Source organism: Haliotis asinina, chromosome 5, assembly GCF_037392515.1.
Source record: "Haliotis asinina isolate JCU_RB_2024 chromosome 5, JCU_Hal_asi_v2, whole genome shotgun sequence".
NCBI lineage: Eukaryota > Metazoa > Mollusca > Gastropoda > Lepetellida > Haliotidae > Haliotis > Haliotis asinina.
The window spans coordinates 2,894,887-2,915,470 of NC_090284.1; the positions used below are offsets into that span (position 1 = coordinate 2,894,887).

The 20,584-nt window shown below is 39.4% G+C and overlaps 2 protein-coding genes across 2 annotated transcripts; one reads left to right on the plus strand and one right to left on the minus strand.

The window, feature by feature from the left end:
* Positions 1–594: 594 nt before the first annotated feature.
* On the minus strand, positions 595–7,595 carry LOC137284606 (ankyrin repeat and SOCS box protein 8-like). Its single transcript, XM_067816486.1, has 2 exons — positions 6,134–7,595; positions 595–6,014 (listed from the first exon to the last, which is right to left on the minus strand). Exon 1 carries the CDS (start codon positions 7,159–7,161, stop codon positions 6,166–6,168), a length of 996 nt encoding a protein of 331 aa, XP_067672587.1. The 5' UTR covers positions 7,162–7,595; the 3' UTR covers positions 595–6,014; positions 6,134–6,165.
* Positions 7,596–9,948: 2,353 nt separating this feature from the next.
* Positions 9,949–15,326, plus strand: LOC137283424 (intraflagellar transport protein 27 homolog). The gene is made up of 7 exons (XM_067814897.1): positions 9,949–10,087; positions 10,527–10,606; positions 11,257–11,316; positions 12,334–12,393; positions 13,025–13,142; positions 13,972–14,081; positions 14,334–15,326. The coding sequence occupies exons 1-7, from the start codon at positions 10,051–10,053 to the stop codon at positions 14,430–14,432; spliced, it is 564 nt and encodes a 187-aa protein (XP_067670998.1). The 5' UTR covers positions 9,949–10,050; the 3' UTR covers positions 14,433–15,326.
* The last annotated feature ends 5,258 nt before the right edge of the window (positions 15,327–20,584 follow it).

Genomic DNA, 20,584 nt, shown 5'->3' on the forward strand with positions numbered 1-20,584 from the left:
TTCAACACTGCAGTCAGAAATATTCAACTTATTATGACATCACTTAGTAAATAACTGAACCTTGACCAGACAATGCAGTGGTCAATATTGTGATTAAATATGTATCACTCACTTAAGCATGTTGATTGCCTCGCACGAGTATAATCATAGTTTCCATTCATATTGAAACTGTCACAAGTTATTTCGTAGCTACAACAGTGGTATTTTAAAACAAGTTTCACATATTGGCAAAACAGGCACAAGAAACACACAACTTCTAGTGTTCTTTGTTACCACAAGGAGATGATTGTTTCTTGTGCCTGTTTTGCCAAAATGTGAATCTTGTCCTAAAATACCACTGATATATCTAGAAGATAACTCACAGTGGCAAATTCAAGCAGACATTGATAGTATGAGTAAACTCATGGTGGCAGTCAACATGTTAACACTTGACTATCCCTGCATTCTAGTGAGCAGACAGCATCCTGACATATGACAGCAGCACATGGCTGTGAGGACCTTCTTAAGTCTTAGTGTCCTGCACTGTCATTGCTGGTTATGGAAGTCTCAAGGTACTGCAGAAAAATCATATCAAGATACAAATACAAACTTGAATAAATAAAAAGCAAGTTTATTTAGGAAGTATTCGTCAACAAGTGAAGCATGTTATTTGTCAGCCCATACAAGGGTAACTGGAGTACAAGTCACACAGAGAAACACGTCACACACATGCCTCACAGACATACACTCGACTCATCGATCACATACAACAACGGCTTGAATCCACACCAGAACACCTTCATGCACATGACTGTCACATGACACTAACTGGCAACACTTATGAACATTGTACTGTTCAAACTGCCTCCATTTCCCAATGTCTGCAATGTAAAGTGTAAACCTCGTCTCTGTTAAGGACATAACATGTCTTCAGAAAGAGGCAACATGTTATACCCACAATAAACACTGGGACCCAGCAGTTAACAGTGGATTCTGGCACTTTCACCACTTGCCAAAACACATGGGGAAATCAACAGAGCACCCAAAAGGGGCACTCAAGGGGAGACTACTCGAAAACCTCCAGACAGTTACCTGTAAAACTACACTACCCATCTAAAGTTTGGACTTTAGCCACTTTTTCAGTCAACTGTCCTAAACTAGATTTTACAAAGTATTCCATACTGTTCCAAGGTGCTTTTAAAAATGAACTGATGTATTGTAAAACAATTCTATAATGTTGAAAAGCTTATTTTCATGAGTTCAATAAATGATGAAACTCAATGAATTCTTAACACAACTTTACACCAAAACACAGCTGTTCACATGCATGATATTGCACATGCTTTTCAGCAATTTGATGCATGATCCTCTTGCATTTCATCTGCATAAGTTAGTGGAGTAATTTATCTTTCATGTAATGACATATATACACATAATATACAGTGAATGCTTTAAGTGAGTCTAAACTTTTGAGGACTAGTATATTTTGAGGAAAGAGAATACCACTAGAAAAACTGTGTGATATGACAGTGCTGAAATGGTCACAAGCTGACGATGTGTTTTTAAAAATTATTTGGCAGAAATAGTCATTTGCTTTAGATGTGTATCAATAAAAGCCTCTTTCAAATAAAAACAATGGCTGGGCTATTTAATGTGAGGGGTACTCTACTTATGTTGGCAGCATAAATACAGATTAACAAGATGGCATATTAACCACTGAGAAAAATGGATGAAGGTTGGAGGTATCAGAATAATGTTGGTCTGAAACCATTCACACTAACCACCTCAAAAAACCCTGTGTTGATGGAGGCCATGTTGAGACATCCCTCACATAAACAATTTACATGTGGCCATGGTTACGTGCAGCCAAACAGTGACAACAGAAGCACTTGTAGCGAAATATGTTCCAACAACCGCCATGCAACTGGAATGTGCAGTTAGCATGGAGCACACCTGCATCCTGTTCTACCAGTCAACAGTTCCATAGTTGAAACAACAAACACAGATCATGAACACAGAGCTTTGCAATTCAACAGTACAGTCATTTATGACTGTCCAACATTTTAACATGAATAAACTTTTGTTGTGGTACTTGGAGCCCCACTTAAAATGTAACTATAAAGCATTGTACAAATATGTTTGAAGGAAAGAGCATTTAATGCTGGTAGTACACTATCAACAGCCAAGCTATTCTCATCACTTCATCATCATTTCATCTGTCAGCACACAAGTTAAATAATTCTGCTACACATTTCACTGGCAATATCTACGCCATGTCGCAACAGGAAGAATACTATGAGCATGATGCTGACACTGAGAAGTACACACAGAGATTCACAACTTCATGTAAAACATAGTAACAAAGATAAGATAAATCTAAAAAATAGAAATAATCTTTTTTAGAAATATTGCAAAAGTAGACGATGAGATTTCAATACTTCGGCCCATGTGGCAAGAAAAATGTGGAAGAATGAGTGTCTTGGTCAGCGAAACTACAAGACATCTCAGTCATGGAATGATGAAACACAATTTGTATGTCCTCATTACATGCTTTGTGATCCGATCAAAACCTGATCATGTGAGTCTCAAACAGCCATAATTGGATACCCCTGATCTATGTGCTTTACCCTGAGGTTTGTGGAGTAACATATTGAATTGAGTTTCATGTAGCATCAGGGTTGGTTTTCTGAGAAGTTGATGTATAAAACTCACCAACTGAATGTGTATGGGATCTGAATGACATTGATTCGCTGCTTGGTGATGTCTTTAAAGTAGTGCCCCATGTGGACAAGTAAATGAAGCAAGTTCAGCTTCTTTCAAAGGTAACAAAAGTAAACACACAGTTTAAGTACGCTAGATGCTGTCATAAAGTCACGTAACAATATGAAATAAATCAGTATTCTTCTCAAATGTTGAATAGTATATGACAGTTTTTGTTTTTAAGGGAGCTATCAATATGAAATATGAACTAATTCCAAACTAACAAGCAAACAATGCAGCAAACTTTGTTGTTATTCAGAAACGCTACAAGCTGACCTTGACCTTTCCTCGCCTGGACAATATGAGATGACCATGTATCAGCTAGAGCAGCAGGCACCAGGACACACAGAGTAGTACTCACCGATACACACATCAATACACACAGTACACCAATTGACCAACAAACAGGCTCACGGCTGTCACTAGGGATCAAGTTTCACACAATATTGAGCAAACATTATGGATAACTTGTTTTATTTCATGAGTGTTTGACAGCAATACAAGAATCTGTATTGAAATGTTGCACTCAAAAAATAAAAGAAGTTGCCCTCCATAAAGTTTGTTTAATACTGTATGTCCTATCTCCTAAAATGCCACTCAAAAAGTCTCACACAACTTTGCTACCTCCTAAGCAGCAAAAGGAGGAACCATTTCCATACATATTGAACAACATTTTGTGAAACACTGGTGAACAAAGTTATACTCTATAAACACAGCCTTGTACAATGCTTGCAATAGATAGTAAGACAAACATTCATCATCTGTCACTGTCCGGATTCCCTCAAGAGACTGATAATTGGACAAATAATGGCATTGTACAACTGAAGACAGTGGAAGTTCAGGAGTCATTCACCAAATCTGAGAGGATCTGTTGATAAGATGATAGATGATAACAGCCTTGCTGACCTCATGACAAGCATGACCAGTTCTGAAGACTGTCTCAGTCAAGCAAGATGCTGGTGTACGAGCAGTAGCAGGTTCCAGATTCTCAGTGATGTTTGAACTTTTTGAAAGTAAGATCAAGTTCTCACTGATAATCAGCTGCCAAGATTCACACACAAAAGGAAATCACATTTAAACAATGATGAAAGGACCAGACAGCCTGGTCAGTGTACAGAACATCAGAACATCAGAACATCAGTGATAACTCCCTAACCATCATCAGATGCAAAGTTGAAGATGTTCATGTATGTCATGACACAGATGGTTAGGAGTCAAGGCCAGGAGGAACACCCAAAATAAGATCTGTCAGCAGTGCTGGAAGAAAGCCAGGGTCCATAAAATATCTCTTACCCTCTGTCATGAACAATATGGGTCACATTGCACTATATTTAACAATCATGCCATTTCTCCAGACAGTGAGTAACTTCAGCATTCAAATCAACCTGAAGCTCTGCTACAAGTCAATATAAGGTAACAGTAACATCATGCCAAGAGACACTTCATGTAAGAGGAACACCAGACACCTGACACAGACAATGAATGTCTGGCTTATGATGACAAGTAGCTTTCAGACACTCTGATCATGTTTGGATACACTTATAATTTCACAGCCATTTTTTCAATATTAAAAAAAAACAGGTTGAGATCCACTGAAAATGTCTTAGATTAACATCCTTGCAGTTAGGTAGTTAACAGAATTTACAGAATAAAGAAGGAAGTTCTCATTCAAAACACTGTCTGTCTGTCACGCAATGTGACAACTCACCCCACTTATCTGTGTTACAGCTGAACACTGTAGCCCTGATATTGTGACAGGTTCTGTACATGTCCAACACTTACCTATGTTACAGCTGAACACTGTAGCCCTGATATTGTGACATAATCTGTACATGCCCAACACAGATAAGAAAGCAGTGTTTACAGTCAAGGTGGAACGTCATGGGGTCCTGTATTGTGTTTACAGTCAAGGTGGAACGTCATGGGGTCCTTATCTCAATGTTAATACTTAAAGTTAAAGATTTTGTGGGTCTCTAGATTTGAACGCCACATGAGAACACTTTAAGGACATAGAATACCCACAATTCTGAATAATGGAAAGGAATGGGCCGATCTGAAAGTAAACTGGAAGAGTCAGAACCTGTGTTACTGATGGTGGAAATACATCTCTTTCAGATCATGCGGACACAATAAGTGTGAATCAAAACAACGTATTTGACTTATGTTGACAAGAAGATATGAAGAGACTGTTGACATCGGAGAGACTAAATTAGTAAATACAACATGCACAACATCAAAAATGATGAACTGTCATACACACTCAAACACGAACAAATATCCCAGATCCTGAAGAGGCATTACACAACCATTTGCACAAATAGTGAGGTTAATTTCCTCTGTGACTAAAGGTTTGAATGATCCACTAAACATGAAGTCCGGTTCAACATTGAGCTAATATAATCAATAACCTACAAAAGATAAAAACAAACTCTTTGACATACACACTTTAAAACAGTTTCAATAATCGCATGACATTACAAAGCCAGTATTTCACATAGGTAAATTCTAAATGTCTATAAAAGATGAATTCTTGTATTGTATGGTTGCGCATATTAAGTACATGAAGACAGAAAAGATGTGAAAATTTTCATCTTGTAGTCATGACAACAGATAAGGTGGTTATGATGGCCACTGACAGATCAACAAAGATTTCCCGTCTGCCAGTAAATGGAGGTCACTACAGCACCAGCACAAACTGCCCAGTTTAGAGTAATGTCCACAGTCACTCACAGCCATTACAGCACTTAAAGCAAACTTTGCTAACATCACATTATTTGATTATGGTACATGAATGATCATGATTATACAAAATAATTTTCCATTTCTTGACACTTATGTTGGAGTTATGCACTGGGTGCCCATTGAATGTGCAACATAATACAGCACAGGTGGATCTTCAGGTATGCAACACACATGGCACATGAGGATCTCCAAGTATGCAATAGAATATAGCACAGTTGGATCTCCAGGTGGCACAGGTGGATCTCCAGGTATGCAACACACATGGCACATGAGGATCTCCAGGTATGCAATAGAATATAGCACAGTTGGATCTCCAGGTATGCAACACACATGGCACATGAGGATCTCCAAGTATGCAATAGAATATAGCACAGTTGGATCTCCAGGTGGCACAGGTGGATCTCCAGGTGGCACAGTTGGATCTCCAGGTGGCACAGGTGGATCTCCAGGTGGCACAGGTGGATCTCCAGGTGGCACAGGTGGATCTCCAGGTGGCACAGGTGGATATCCAGGTGGCACAGGTGGATCTCCAGGTATGCAACAGCAGGTGGCACAGGTGGATCTCCAGGTATGCAACAGCAGGTGGCACAGGTGGATCTCCAGGTATGCAACAGCAGGTGGCACAGGTGGATCTCCAGGTATGCAACAGCAGGTGGCACAGGTGGATTCCAAAGTATCAGTGCATCATCTGTTGAGGAGTAGGTAGTGTTTGAGACTTGATGGCAGTGGGAGACTGTCGACACTCTGCAAGAAGTTCTTGCCATCAGATTGTTTAATAATGTGAGATCGAAGAACACATTTGCATTGATGACGGAGGGAGTGGGGTGTTTTGGATTCTGTATCCAAGAGTTCAACAATATCTTCATCAATGTCACTGTTTTGAAGCGCCATACGCACTGAACGGATCTGTGGAGGTGACACCCCAGCCATTAAAACAAGTTTGATTATTTCCACATTCCCATGCTTGGCAGCCCAGAACAAGGGGGACTGTTCTGCAGGACAGTAAGGTCCTACACCACCAAGACTACTTCCATGCACAATCAGTGTCTTGAGTATTATTGAACTCACTCTGTACATAAATGCAGCAAGAAGGGGTGTACAATTATATTTATCCATCTTGTTAACACTAGCACCATTAGCAATAAGATACTGTACAAGATCTGGCATCTGTTGTCGTGATGCTACCCACAATGCAGTATGACCCATGTTGTCTGCAGCATCAATATCTGCACCCTGTGACACCAAGGTGACGACACCCTCAAGGAAGTGCATCCGACAGGACGTCACAACTGGTGGCTCAACACGACCCAAGTGGTCTTTGCTGCTCATATTCAAGTCCATCTTTTTCGTCTTCTCATGATGTCTCATAAATAGATGAAATATGTCAAAATGTCGCTTGTAGAGAGTCAAGGAGAGAGGGGTAATGTCTTTGATGTGATAGTTTAGATCCAAATCTGGATATGACAAGAGCAAGTTCCGAACAGATGTCAAACATCCTTCTTCAATTGCAGAAAATAAATCATATGATAAATATGACTGGACATAACGGTTCGAAGTCTCAAATGTTGTTTGTGTGCTGTTAGGTGATTTGCACTGTACTTCTTTGTGCACATTAGCTTTTGCAACAATGGTTGCCTTTGCAACTATGGCTGCGATTTGTGACATTGTGGCAGAATACATGTATAGATGGGTTGCAGTGGAAGTCTTGTTGGACAGATTTGGTTTACCTTTACACGACTCCTCTCTACAATTCCAGTGGTGTAGTTTTTACCGATTCACCATCTGTGGAAAAACACCACATGTAAATACGTATTGTAACGCTTGATGCTGTTGTAAGTGTGAGGTAAGATGACCCCGGACAACTAACAGCTTGCCGATGACATGTGTCCCCCAGGCTACATCCACAACACCGGGTCATCCTTCCATCCTCCTGCGTCAGGTCTTTCTCTGGGGCTTTCGTCTCTCCATTCAAATGTGAATGATACCCTCTGTTGCCAGATTTGTCTGATAGATGCAGAGAAATTCGTCTCAATTAAATTCAATCTGGTGCAGCCATGAACAATTTTCCAGCAACGATATTTCTGCTACATCCGAGCTGTCAAATGTTGATATTAGCCCCGGAAGTATATGGAACGTCACAGTGCCTACTATCATCCATAAAACGTTTCACAGTAAGTAATGGTTGTCAGTTGATCTATGAAATATATCATAAACCTATACAATAAAATCACAAAATGCAAATCGACTAATTACACGAAGTGTTGATGTCATTGGATTTGTAATAAATAGGTAAAGCCATTTTCAGGAATGATGTTTCTAAGCTGTCAGCTGCCTTCCGCCTACTTCAGACGAAGGGTGCATGCAGGGATGTAAATGCCAAGCACAATATCCAGGTGCCAACACTTACATGTTCAAAGCAAAATGAAACGTCAATTCGAATTTCAGAATATGTTGTTGTTTTTTTGTGGCAGAACATGATTATAATTTAGTGAGAAGGACTTCTTTAAAGTCGATATTCGTGGCCATTATCTGTAACAACAATATATCAACTATCAGTAAATGATGTCAACACACTGTACATCAACCTCTTCAGTTGTATACAATCTCCAGTAACTGTCATGTGGATCTGTTGTTATCCTTGTGTATACTGTCATGATCATTTGCTTCGTAACGGCGTTAGCATCTACGCCGAAACAGCGCTTCTATTGCAGCACAGATGTTGTCTACCTATAAATAATATTCCTCTTCATTATACCAGGTTCAGAGTCAAAGAGGATTATTTGCAGCTACGGCAATAAATACACAGTATTCCTGATTTATGACTCCGATTTCTGAACATCTCACTGGCCACACATGAAACAAAGTAAATAATCGAGTCCGGACCAGACAATCCAGAGATCAACAACATGGGCATCGATCTGCGCAACTGGGAACCGATGACATGTGTCAACCAAGTCAGCGAGCCTGACCACTCGATCCCGTTAGTCGCCTCTTACGACAAGCATAGTCGCCTTTTGTGTCAAATGGGTCGAAGAACAAAAGGACTGAGAAGTGTCAGGTTAAAAGAGCTGATGGAAAACGTCAAAGGGGCCTTATTCCTAGTCACATGGACCAAACAGAAAAGAGTTTAGAAATGTTTGACATTATTTATTGACACACATAGCATTAAAACACAATATGACAACATTAAATACAGTGGTATTGGTATGGTACAAGCATGTAGCCACGTTTTTGGGATTTTTTTTAGTTTTTATTTCCATTTTTATTCCCACTTTACAACGTACATAGTGCGATAATGTGCATATACTCACTCATATGCACACACACACACACACAGAGAGAGAGAGAGAGAAATAGAGAGAGAGAGTCTTTCAGATACATTCGACCATGACCAGAAACGATCTTCTAGTGTTTTGCAAATGTAACAAACAAAAGCAACTCTGGGATAAAAATAAAGATTTTTATGGATATCAACTTCTTTACATGAGAACACAACGTTTCGGAGTTAATGCTTACTCCTTCATCAGATGATTGAGAATGGGGTACAGAGCTATATTTATATGTGCAGATAAAACAGTAACAAAGTAACAAGTGGAATGAATTAACGAAAGCTGGAAGCCAGTATAAACATGCACTGATAGGAAGCCGACAGTTATGATAACAATGATGGAAGCCAATGTCAATACATTACAGATAATAGGATATGTTTACATAACACAGATAGGAGATAAGGACGATGTACATGATTGGGGATAAGGATGGAAGCCAATGGTGATACATTGCGCATGATTGGATGATAGGGGATTAAGGATGATGTACATGATTGATATAAGCAAGTTTACATGAGGGTTGATGATGTACAAACACAAGTAGATTGGCTATACATGAATACATAGATAGAACGTACACAGATAGATGAGATTAATTTATCAATAAGTCCCAGGCACTTGGTAGGTACACTCCTTGGTCACGGTTGATTGCTGGTTTCGTTAATTCATTCCACTTGTTACTTTGTTACTGTTTTATCTGCACATATAAATATAGCTCTGTACCCCATTCTCAATCATCTGATGAAGGAGTTAGCATTAACTCCGAAACGTTGTGTTCTCATGTACAGAAGTTGACATCCATAAAAATCTTCATTCTTATGTATTTCACTTCTAAATGCCCTTCAAAGACTTAACTCTAGGATAAATATTAAATATTGTTAATTGCAAACAAGTGTTCCAAACTTGTTTGTGTTCGATTATGAGAAAACATGATCGATTGTTTGGTCGTTTAGTCATTTCGACCAATCTTCGATTATTTCATTTAATCGGACCGCCACTAATGGTATTATATATTTCATTACATGGTCTGTTGTGTCTAAAGTTCGTTATCGGTTCAGGCTTCTTTCTCCTTCAGTTGTCTCCTACCTTAAATAGCTAGTCGTTTGGAAAATGTTATTAAGAATTTTCAACCAATCAGAACCATGCATTTTCTTCTTGCGAGACTTGCATATTTTGGCAAGTGCGGCAAGTTACAAGTTTACGTTGGTTACAGGCGAAAGGGTTTTACCAGTATACCGTGATGCCGACTATTTTGCGAGCGAAGTGTATTATTGTCGGTAAGAGTTGGAATCTGCGCACGCCCCGTGTATTGTCATCAAACTAACAATTGATTATACGTATTAATGAGTGCGTTTTGTAATGGACACGGTTTCATGTGGGTAGTGGAAAATCTTAGTTCGATCCAGTTTGCCACGATAATATGTTGTACAAGTCTGCGCTAGAGACAGTTCATTGCCGTTTTATGTCATTAATAATGTTATCATGTTGTCAATAATTACACGATAGTATATCGAGTGACATAATAAAAAAGTCTGAAAAGTTTGGTTGATTTAAAGCAGCAGTCCTTTGTCTCATTACGTGCCTGATTGTGTGTGACTCTTTCTTCAGATACTTGGTGATTGGTTTGACTAAATATCCTGAGGGCCACATGATGTATAGCTGTAAATTGTTATCAGTTCTGCTGCATCATATTACATCTTATTCTTGTCATTTCAGGGGATTCTGGGGTCGGCAAGAGCAGCATTTGCCAAGTTTTTCACAGCGATGGATCCAGTTTTCCAAAGACTTATACCATGGTAAGATTTGTCATCATAATCATATTACTTCTTAGTTCATATTGTCCTGTTTATGATGTAAATAGTGTGTGCTGTAGTAATGATATCGTGTAGGCAAAGGAAGAAAAGTAACAAGACTTTGCTCATAAAGTGACATCTGAATATGTTATCTGCATGTTAAGGGTAAGTGTCTATCGTCCCATGTGGTTTGACTGTGGTTATGTTAGGGAGGCTATTTTTTCTGTCTGGTCACAGCCACGATAAATTTGTTGTAATAAGCAATAGGGAAACAAAATCGAAAGATTTGATATATTTTTCAGTGACTGAACCATTGTGTAAAGACATAGTTCAAATGTTGATGAACCAAACTTTTCCATACATGCTACTATGGAATTATGTAATGATATGTACATAAATTACTTTCAAACAGGTCTAGAAGTTGGTTAGGGTGATTGGCTGATGTTGATACAGAAACTATAGGCAACAAAAGAATTAAAGACAAGACAACAGGAGCTAAATAGAAATCAAGTTTATATATTTTGTACTTCACAGTAAAAGTTAATACATTATTTCATTACATCATTCAATGTATACAAATATGTAAAATATATATATATACAACTCTTCCACACTAATATTCACAGCTATTTCTATGTTTGTATGATTCCCAGAACACAGGGGTGGAGCTCCTTGTGAAGTCCATCAATATCCCAGACTCAAAAGACAGTGTCGTAAGTACACATTCAGGAGAGGGTTCGGTGTAAACATGGTAAATGTTGGGTTCAGTAGGCGTTGTGTAAGTTGTACAATTGTGATCTTCAAACCATATAGTTCTAAAGTTAGGATAAACAGGATCACTTGACTGTCAGCTGTAAATAATGAACAGTAAATGTTTCAATCACTGAGTGGCCTCTTCTCCCTCCTCCATTGTCTACCCACTGGTTTCATCACCTCAGTCCATACCCTATTGTGTTAATTACCTTGTTATCTTGTTGTCTTTGTTAGCCTCACTATATATACTTTGCCTCTGCTGTATGTTTCATTCCTGCTTGACAATGGTGCAAGAATCTGTGCCGAAAAGTCACACTATCATAATAAGGAAGTTGTTATCCTTAAAGTTTGTCAATCCTGTTAAAACTGTCAAACTCGGCGGATGTTTGAAGTATACTGACTTGGTGTGAACTTGTATACCTTGAAGTATACTGACTTGGTGTGAACTTGTATACCCTGAAGTATACTGACTTGGTGTGAACTTGTATACCTTGAAGTATACTGACTTGGTGTGAACTTGTATACCTTGAAGTATACTGACTTGGTGTGAACTTGTATACCCAGAAGTATACTGACTTGGTGTGAACTTGTATACCCTGAAGTATACTGACTTGGTGTGAACTTGTATACCTTGAAGTATACTGACTTGGTGTGAACTTGTATACCTTGAAGTATACTGACTTGGTGTGAACTTGTATACCTTGAAGTATACTGACTTGGTGTGAACTTGTATACCTTGAAGTATACTGACTTGGTGTGAACTTGTATACCTTGAAGTATACTGACTTGGTGTGAACTTGTATACCTTGAAGTATACTGACTTGGTGTGAACTTGTATACCCTGAAGTATACTGACTTGGTGTGAACTTGTATACCCTGAAGTATACTGACTTGGTGTGAACTTGTATACCTTGAAGTATGTACTGTTACATGCATGCATCTGTATTTGTAACTGATCAATGATTTTGTGATTGCAGGAAATGTTCATGTTTGATTCAGCTGGTAAAGAAATATTCTCGGAAGTAGTCAGGAAATTTGTAAGTGAACTCTTTCAGGCACCTTTTTACCACTTCTCGTCTAAAGAGTACTTCTTGGTGTACTTTGGTATGCCATCCTCTTGAGGCAAGGAAGTTAACTTACTTCAAGGGTCTAATTTCCCAACTCGGCTGGAGTGTTTTGTGGCTTGGACCTAGTGCCCCCAGTAGTGGCTGTTATTTGGTATGGCTGATCTACTGACCAGTGTGATTTCACCACTCATGTTGATTGCATTTACTTTAAACAAAGTGGCAGCGCCTGGTCAAGATTTGACTACTGAAAAAGGAAACATTTGAAAAACTATCTGTCAATGTCTACGTAATAGGTCCCATGCTTTGTAAATACTGCAATCTTCCAAAATTTGTAAGACAGTTAATGTGTTATTGTTTTCATCATACAATTTCATTACACTCCAGAGAAACTTGTTAGTCCAGACAAGATACAACTCTATAATTCCAATCTAGTCGTGAAAGGATGGAAAACTTGAGTTTTATTAGTCGGTTTCCTACTTTGCCTCGGGAAGATGGTGGAATGTTCAGTAGTACTTAATTCTACCAAATGCTTCAACTTTGCTAATGACTTACAGTCTTAATTGTGGCCTTGTTTACCTTATTAACTTGTGTATTCCTGCAGTGGGAGAACCCATCCATGGTGATGGCTGTGTACGATGTGACCAACGAGACCTCCTTCTCCAGCTGTGAAAAGTGGCTGGAGAGGGTTCGCTCCCAGTGTCCAGATGTAGTTCTTCCAGGTACACTTGCACCAATAAATCTTGATATTGTACTCATCCTCATGTTTCAAAGGCTGTTTGGCTTTACTCTACACGTAACGGTTTTGATGTCCATCTCATGATGTTCAGCTGTTGTTCAGTAATCAGTTAACAGCTTAGTGAAACAAATCTCTGACTTGAATTGTTTTGAAGAGTTACTTCCCCTTTCTTGTTAATCTGGTTTAGGGACCCTATTCTTGCTGCTATGAACAGGCTTGATAAGGAGAGAGAGATCAGTCCTCAAGTAGTTTTAATATTCTGAATTAGTGAAGGTTCAGTTATGAAGCTGATGATGGACTGCCTTGTTTGAAGGTCTTTGTTTTATCAGAATTATGCATACTACACAAATTTTGGTATGGTTCATCATGTGAGAGGATGATCTACAGCTTGTTCCGTATGTTTTCAATAGGGTGACTGGGCTTGACACTTCATGTTGAGTTTGTGCATTAGCATACGGTTTTCCTGTACTGCACAAAAGTCATGACTCGTAGGACCTGGTGATCAGTTCTTCCAGCTTGACTGATCCCACTCCTGATTATGACTAAACACCATCAGTAGAGATCATCTGTGGTCACTAGCCATTGTACGCCAGGATATATAACATGTGTGAGATTTTTTTTATGTCAAGAAACCATAATCATTAGCACACTGTGAGTAGTATACTGTAGTATACACCTGTTTCCTGATGACAGGTAATCGTGATCAAGTGACCAACTCTGTTTCTCTAGATATATCGGTATAACATAATTTATGACAGCCACATAATGTATTGTATTGCATTGTTCCCCCAGTTTTCTGATTCCTGTCACAGGTGTGCTGATTGCCAATAAGGTCGACCTAGACCAGAGGCGAGTGATCAGCCCCAAGGCTGGCAAGGACATGGCCACAACACATCAACTGGAATACTTTGAGTGTTCGGCTGTAAGTACTTTACCTGTATAACCTCTCTCCACGCTCTGCTGATATGGTGTTGCCCTTCTAAAATTTAGATTACTTTTCATGTTCCTGTATCATTCAGACATGTCTTGTGTTTGTATCAGTTTGCTTGTTCCTGTATGGTTCAGACATGTGCTTCTATTGGTTTTTGTGTTCCTGTATGGTTCAGACTTAAGCTTGTATTTGTTTACATGTTCCTGTATGGTTCAGACTTGAAGCTTGTATTGCTGTTTACAGAAGGAGATGCAGAATGTGGACACACCCTTCTTCTACCTGGCTGCCGAGTACCACAAACTGTACCAGGAAAGAGTACAGCTGTTTCAGTCTGTAGCATAAAACACATGGTTGGGTGATAGGTGGCGTAATGGGGTGGGATATTGGATGGAAACAATTGACCTTCTGTAGAGCCTTGTTCCAAAAGACATCATCGCAAACTGAACTCTATTTGAAATAAAGCCAGCATGACTTCTTCACATATGCAGGATTGGTTTGTCACCAGTGCAGAGCTTCTAGGATTGGCTGTCTATTCCAAAATGTAATTTTGTTATGGAACCATGAGGTGGAAGTGAGCGGTGTTATGTTCTCCCCTGATGGCTGTAGTCATGGAAGTGTTTGTAAACAACCACAGTCCATGAAACATTCCAGGAGGCCACGCCTGTGGTTCATAGTTTAACGTCAGTCTGAGGAGTCTCAATGTTGCATACTTTTCTTCTCTAAAAGTGGTCAGACCCTACAATATACTGTGCTGACCTGCCTGTCTTGCACATGCCAGATACATGATCATGGATTTGAATCCTATGATCTCCATGATTATGGGACTAGGTTTGTTGGCGTCATACATGTGTATCACTGAAGTTGGTTTGGGTCTGAGACCAGCATCAGTGTATTTTTTCCCAACTCTTCAAGTTCACACCTGTGATATACCTATGTCTGAAAAACTGACAAGAAAGGGTGCTAACACATCTCACTCACTCTTGTCTGTAGTACAATTGACTGTAGACATTGAATGTTCTGTCTCAGGGTGACTCAGACCTGTGTAGTGTTTGTTGGGAATATCCAGATCTTTCCTTTAGTTGGTATGTTCCTATGTTTTAACCTGAGTCAGAACTATTGTTAAGCTCAGCAACTCTTGTACTTTAGACAGGAAGTAGTGTTTTGAAAGGTTGTTTTTACAGCTTGTACATGCCTGTCCATTGTATATGAAATGTTATTAAACTTTATTTATTCCTTTTCAAGAGTTATATTTTCATGATTATCACTTCAGCAGTGTAGTTACTAGAGTGACAGCTGGAGGCTATGTTCTGCTGACAGGTTTATGACACCACATGTTACAAGCTGGTGCTTGTTAGCCATGCAAACTCAGAGTCAGTGTGTATCAATATTGAACTTCACAGTGTGTATCAATATGAAACTGCTCAGTGATATCATCTAACAATATAACACCTGCATGTCTTAACTGCTATGAACTGACACAAACCTTGTGCCAACATGCACATGGTGGCTTCATAAGCACATGCCCTTCCATCACAAGGCAGTATTTCGACATGATGTCCTCCCATCAAAAGGCAGTATGCCAAAATAATGCCCTTCCATCGAGAGGCAGTATGCCCACATAATATTCTTCCATTAAAAGGCAGTATGCTCACATAATGTCCTTCCATCACAAGGCAGTATCTTCACACAACGTCCTTCCATCGCAAGGCAGTATCTTCACACAATGTCCTTCCATCACAAGGCAGTATCCTCACACAATGTCCTTCCATCACAAGGCAGTATTTTCACACAATGTCCTTCCATCACAAGGCAGTATCTTCACACAATGTCCTTCCATTGCAAGGCAGTATCTTCACATAATGTCCTTCCATCGCAAGGCAGTATCCTCACACAATGTCCTTCCATCGCAAGGCAGTATCTTCACACAATCTCCTTCCATCGCAAGGCAGTATCTTCACACAATGTCCTTCCATTGCAAGGCAGTATCCTCACATAATGTCCTTCCATCGCAAGGCAGTATCCTCACACAATGTCCTTCCATCACAAGGCAGTATCTTCACACAATGTCCTTCCATCGCAAGGCAGTATCCTCACACAATCTTCTTCCATCGCAAGGCAGTATCTTCACATAATGTCCTTCCATCACAAAGTAGTATCTTCACACAATGTCTTTCCATCACAATGCAGTATCCCCTCATAATGTCAATGTCCTTCCATCAAAAAGGAAAATGTCAACATTCCCTCCATCCAGCTGCTTCCATAATGTCAAGGATTAAGATAATTATGTGTGACATATACCAGAAAGAGTAGCGTTCTATAAAGAAGCATGTTTTGTTATCATAAAAAAGAACACCCATATCTGAAACACTGAAGTGTTCTGATGTGACCGAAAATTTGTGATTATGAAATTGATAATAAAAAATTCATTTTGGTGGAGAAATATCCGGGTAGCGTGAGTTTGCTATGACTCACGCACGATTCCCCAATCCTAACTCGCAGCAAAGCAACCGGTAGTTTAGAGGTGGTGGTTGACAAGAGCAGCGTCAACGTCGGGCGCCATCTTGGCGTCAGAACAGAGACGACAATAGACAGCCGTTCCGACGATCATCAGCGAAACAGCAGCCCAGACTCAGCGAAAGTCACATCGAGTGAGTACAAGAACTTTCAACGCCACTCTTCAAGATCATGTCAACAAGACTTGACACAAACTTTTGTGTTTATACGTTTCTGTCGGACATTCTTGTTCATGCCAGGTATGTGGAATCCTCTCCAGGCGTTTCATGTTTCACGTGTGTTTATATATGTCCCCCTTTCATTGTTTGAGTAAGTAGGCCTATTGCTATCTGTATGTGATGTTATGACACGTACATCTTTATTAGATTAAGTTTTTTTAAATCGATTAGGCTCTTGATTCCAGACTTAGATGGAAGTTGACGCTGTCCAGCATGATGTCAAAGGAATTCCCTTCACACCGAACACATACAAAGGGGAAATCTTCTTCATTTGCGCATATCTCACGGTAGCGTGATACAGATATACCGGTGCCACAAACTCTGTGAGTCCATAACTCACACTGGTCGCAAGACACAGCATGTTGATTTCTTCGGACAGTCTTATCGCATACAACACAGTGGTGAGACATTGTGATGAATGATGTGTATCGGGTACATATCTGTGCTTTAAATACAGTTTGAAGGGTGCGATGTTTTTACTTTCCAAACATTGTCGGCAGAGTGGACGCATTTATTATCTAAACATACTACACGCAGCTTGGGTATGAGAAGCACTTTCCAATCACTGTCGACAGAGTAGACGCACTTATTATCTAAACATGATGCAAGCAGCTTGGTGAGTGTTAGTGTTATATATTGATGGGCATACTTACCTGATATATTCCTGACATATTATTTATATTTAGGTAATATATATGCTTTCACAAAGTCTATTTACGAAACACTAAAGTGATCATATCAATGTTCATCCAAAGTTCACAATCCAATAACGTCTACTTACCTAATATTTATGTTTTTATTTCACAAAGTCTATTTACGAAACACTAAATGTTTATCCAAAGTTCACAATACAATAAAGTCATCATATCAATGTTCATCCTTTTTAAAATTGTATATGGTGACGTTTTCGCCATAACATTTGTAGCCGTTTTCGCCAAGGGAAGGTTCCGTTGTGTCCAAACGGTGACGTTTTCGCCAGGTGCCGTTTTGCCGTGGTGACGTTTTACCCTGCACTCCTTTGCATGTACGCATTTAATGCAGATCAACGCTATCTGCGTGTTCCGCGTCGTCCCACTCAAATCAGACTCCCGGTTTCAAGGATTTTCTAACAATTTGTTCCTCTATAACTATTACTATAGACAATAGCTTATAGCGAGTTATGCAATACTATAGATACTCTTTGTGAAAAACGTCTAAATCTTTTTACGTGGTAATAGCAGTCGTAGAAGTATAATAAGTATCTCTCTCCAAGCTTATTTGATGGAGACTGTTTATCCAGTCTACATCCTACTTCTTCGTTTTGCCAACGTGCTTTTGTGCTTAGTTATGATACCGGCGAAAATTTAGTATCCTTGTGCATAGTACTTTCTATGGTAACTGACACACAATATACAATTGGCTAAAATATCTTTGAGCCAATTTCACTTGAATTATTTTTTCATCAACTTTCGGTTTAGACTTTTGAAGTTGGTTAGGTTTATTTTTTTTCTCATGCCAACTCTACTTTTAGTGCAGATCACATTCACATCTGCTAGCCTTGTCGAGTCTAGGCTCACCAATATGAGACTCCCAATTTCAAAGATCTTACTGTTGTCATGAAAATATTACATTCAAATGCAAACGACGACGCATTATGCATATTCTGTACATTTTTGTTCCAGTAGGTCATACGTGATATTTGAATGGATAGGTGACCTGTCTCCATAGTCTGTCTCACAATCCCTGAACCACCTTATTTCCCCTCCCGCCCAGCCCGCACTGACATGTGGACTGCCTTAAATGAGGCAGCTCTAGGTTTTCTTGAGGTTAATCAATGGAATTATTGATATGATATTGTGATATTCTGAGACTACACTCCAGCCTACAGTCTCCTCTTTCAGGCCACGGTTTGGGTACCTATGATTCATTTTTCTTACTGAAAACGAACATGATGAAGGAATACCTTTACTAACTCGAATACATATGGACACACTGAATTCGGCCTGTTGAATAGCAGTGTATGTTTCATGTGACATGGGAAATGTGATATATATGTTCGATGCCTGTGGCAGGGTAACCTGACCACCAAAACACTATAAAACAAGGATGTACATCAAATCCCGACAGTACGTGCAGACTGCCATGGAATCATTGATAATGATGATAATAATAAGAGTATTTATAAAGCGCTGACTTCCACCACACCAAGGCAATGCGCAAAGCGCTCACTGATCGTCCCAAGGAAAGCCCAGTCCTTTCACTTTCGCAGATAAAGTAAACCACCCTTGCCATACTGATTGGTGACGTCATACAGCTTTGTGCCGCCCAGTTCCAAGAAAACCAATTGCAGGTCGTCCTTGAACTCGCACAACTGAAAACTAACACAGGTCTACCCTAATCGACTCATATGCGGCAGCGTATATTGATTACAAGTCATAGATCAGACTGCCTAGCAGCGATCAACAGAAACTGTCACAACAACTACCGACACTACAGGTACACACACTACCACCAGTGTCAATACCACTACCACACTACTGACACTACCACTACTGACACTACCACTGACGCTATGATCTAGGAGTGGGACGTGTCCAAATTGATTTAATTGATGAATTCTGCTTATGTTCTGTAGATAGGTGCATTTTAATGACTGATAGTATAAATTAGCAACCGCTATTGTTAGTTCAAGTATCGTATAATTATTGTCACCTGGACACGTGCGTAACTCCCCAAGCCTTCAAAATTGATCTAAACTTACCAAACTATTAAACGTAGAAATTTTTGTCATTTTACACCTCGGCTTTTTTTCCTACAGCCACCAGCGACTGACGGTATGGTGTAAATCTAACTAAGCTCCCCACAGGTACCTGCAGCCCTGTTTGTTCCCTTGGTCAATAGTAGGATGACCTGCCTTCAGCTGTTGATGACCCATAGCCCATTTGTACTTAGCATTGTCCAAAAATACCACCCTACACTTAACGAAATGTGCCAGCTAGTTTTCACTCATTTTGGGGGTGATCTAGAAATGTTACTGTCTTTGTTGGTAAATTTTCTATAGTTTATGATATACCATGAATTGGTTTTAGTCACGATATGACTGAACTATTGATGTTGACTGTAAATCTTAGCGCACTCACTCATAAACCAGTCTTAAATGGCCGAGAATAACATCGTCGTTTGGATAAAAACCGAACACGTCGCATCAGTCACAAAGTTAAAATGTAGTGTGTGCTCATGGAGTAGGCCCGTGATCGATGTGGAAATATTTAACAGCCTACATCCCCCCATAAGAAGGAAGGAGATGCAAACAACTGCCGTTCCAACAACCTACAGGCAACATGCCATGGATGGTGTAAATAAATGATGTATGCTAGTAAACTTACATGTAACAAATTGATGTACAGACGTTCTGCACGATACACACAATTGTAATAATGACACCATGTTATGTCTGATTCTTTGAAAAGTATCCTGGATTAAACATAGAGAACAATGATGTCATCAAATGCGCTGTTTATCGAATAGTTACATGTATATGAATTGTTCACATAATTATGTATGGCTTCGTTAAATCAGTGTGAAGAACGATATAACATTTGACATTGACATAAGTACATGTCAGATTCATGTAGAGAGTTTACCATTGCAAGGGATATTCATGACTTCGTCTGCTTGTTGAAAATGTTTCAGTATGGTTTAGATTCGTTTCCATTCTAGTTGTTAGTTAAATAATTCGTTTTATGTCGCATGTTGAACCCGCTAGCTAGATAATATTGAACA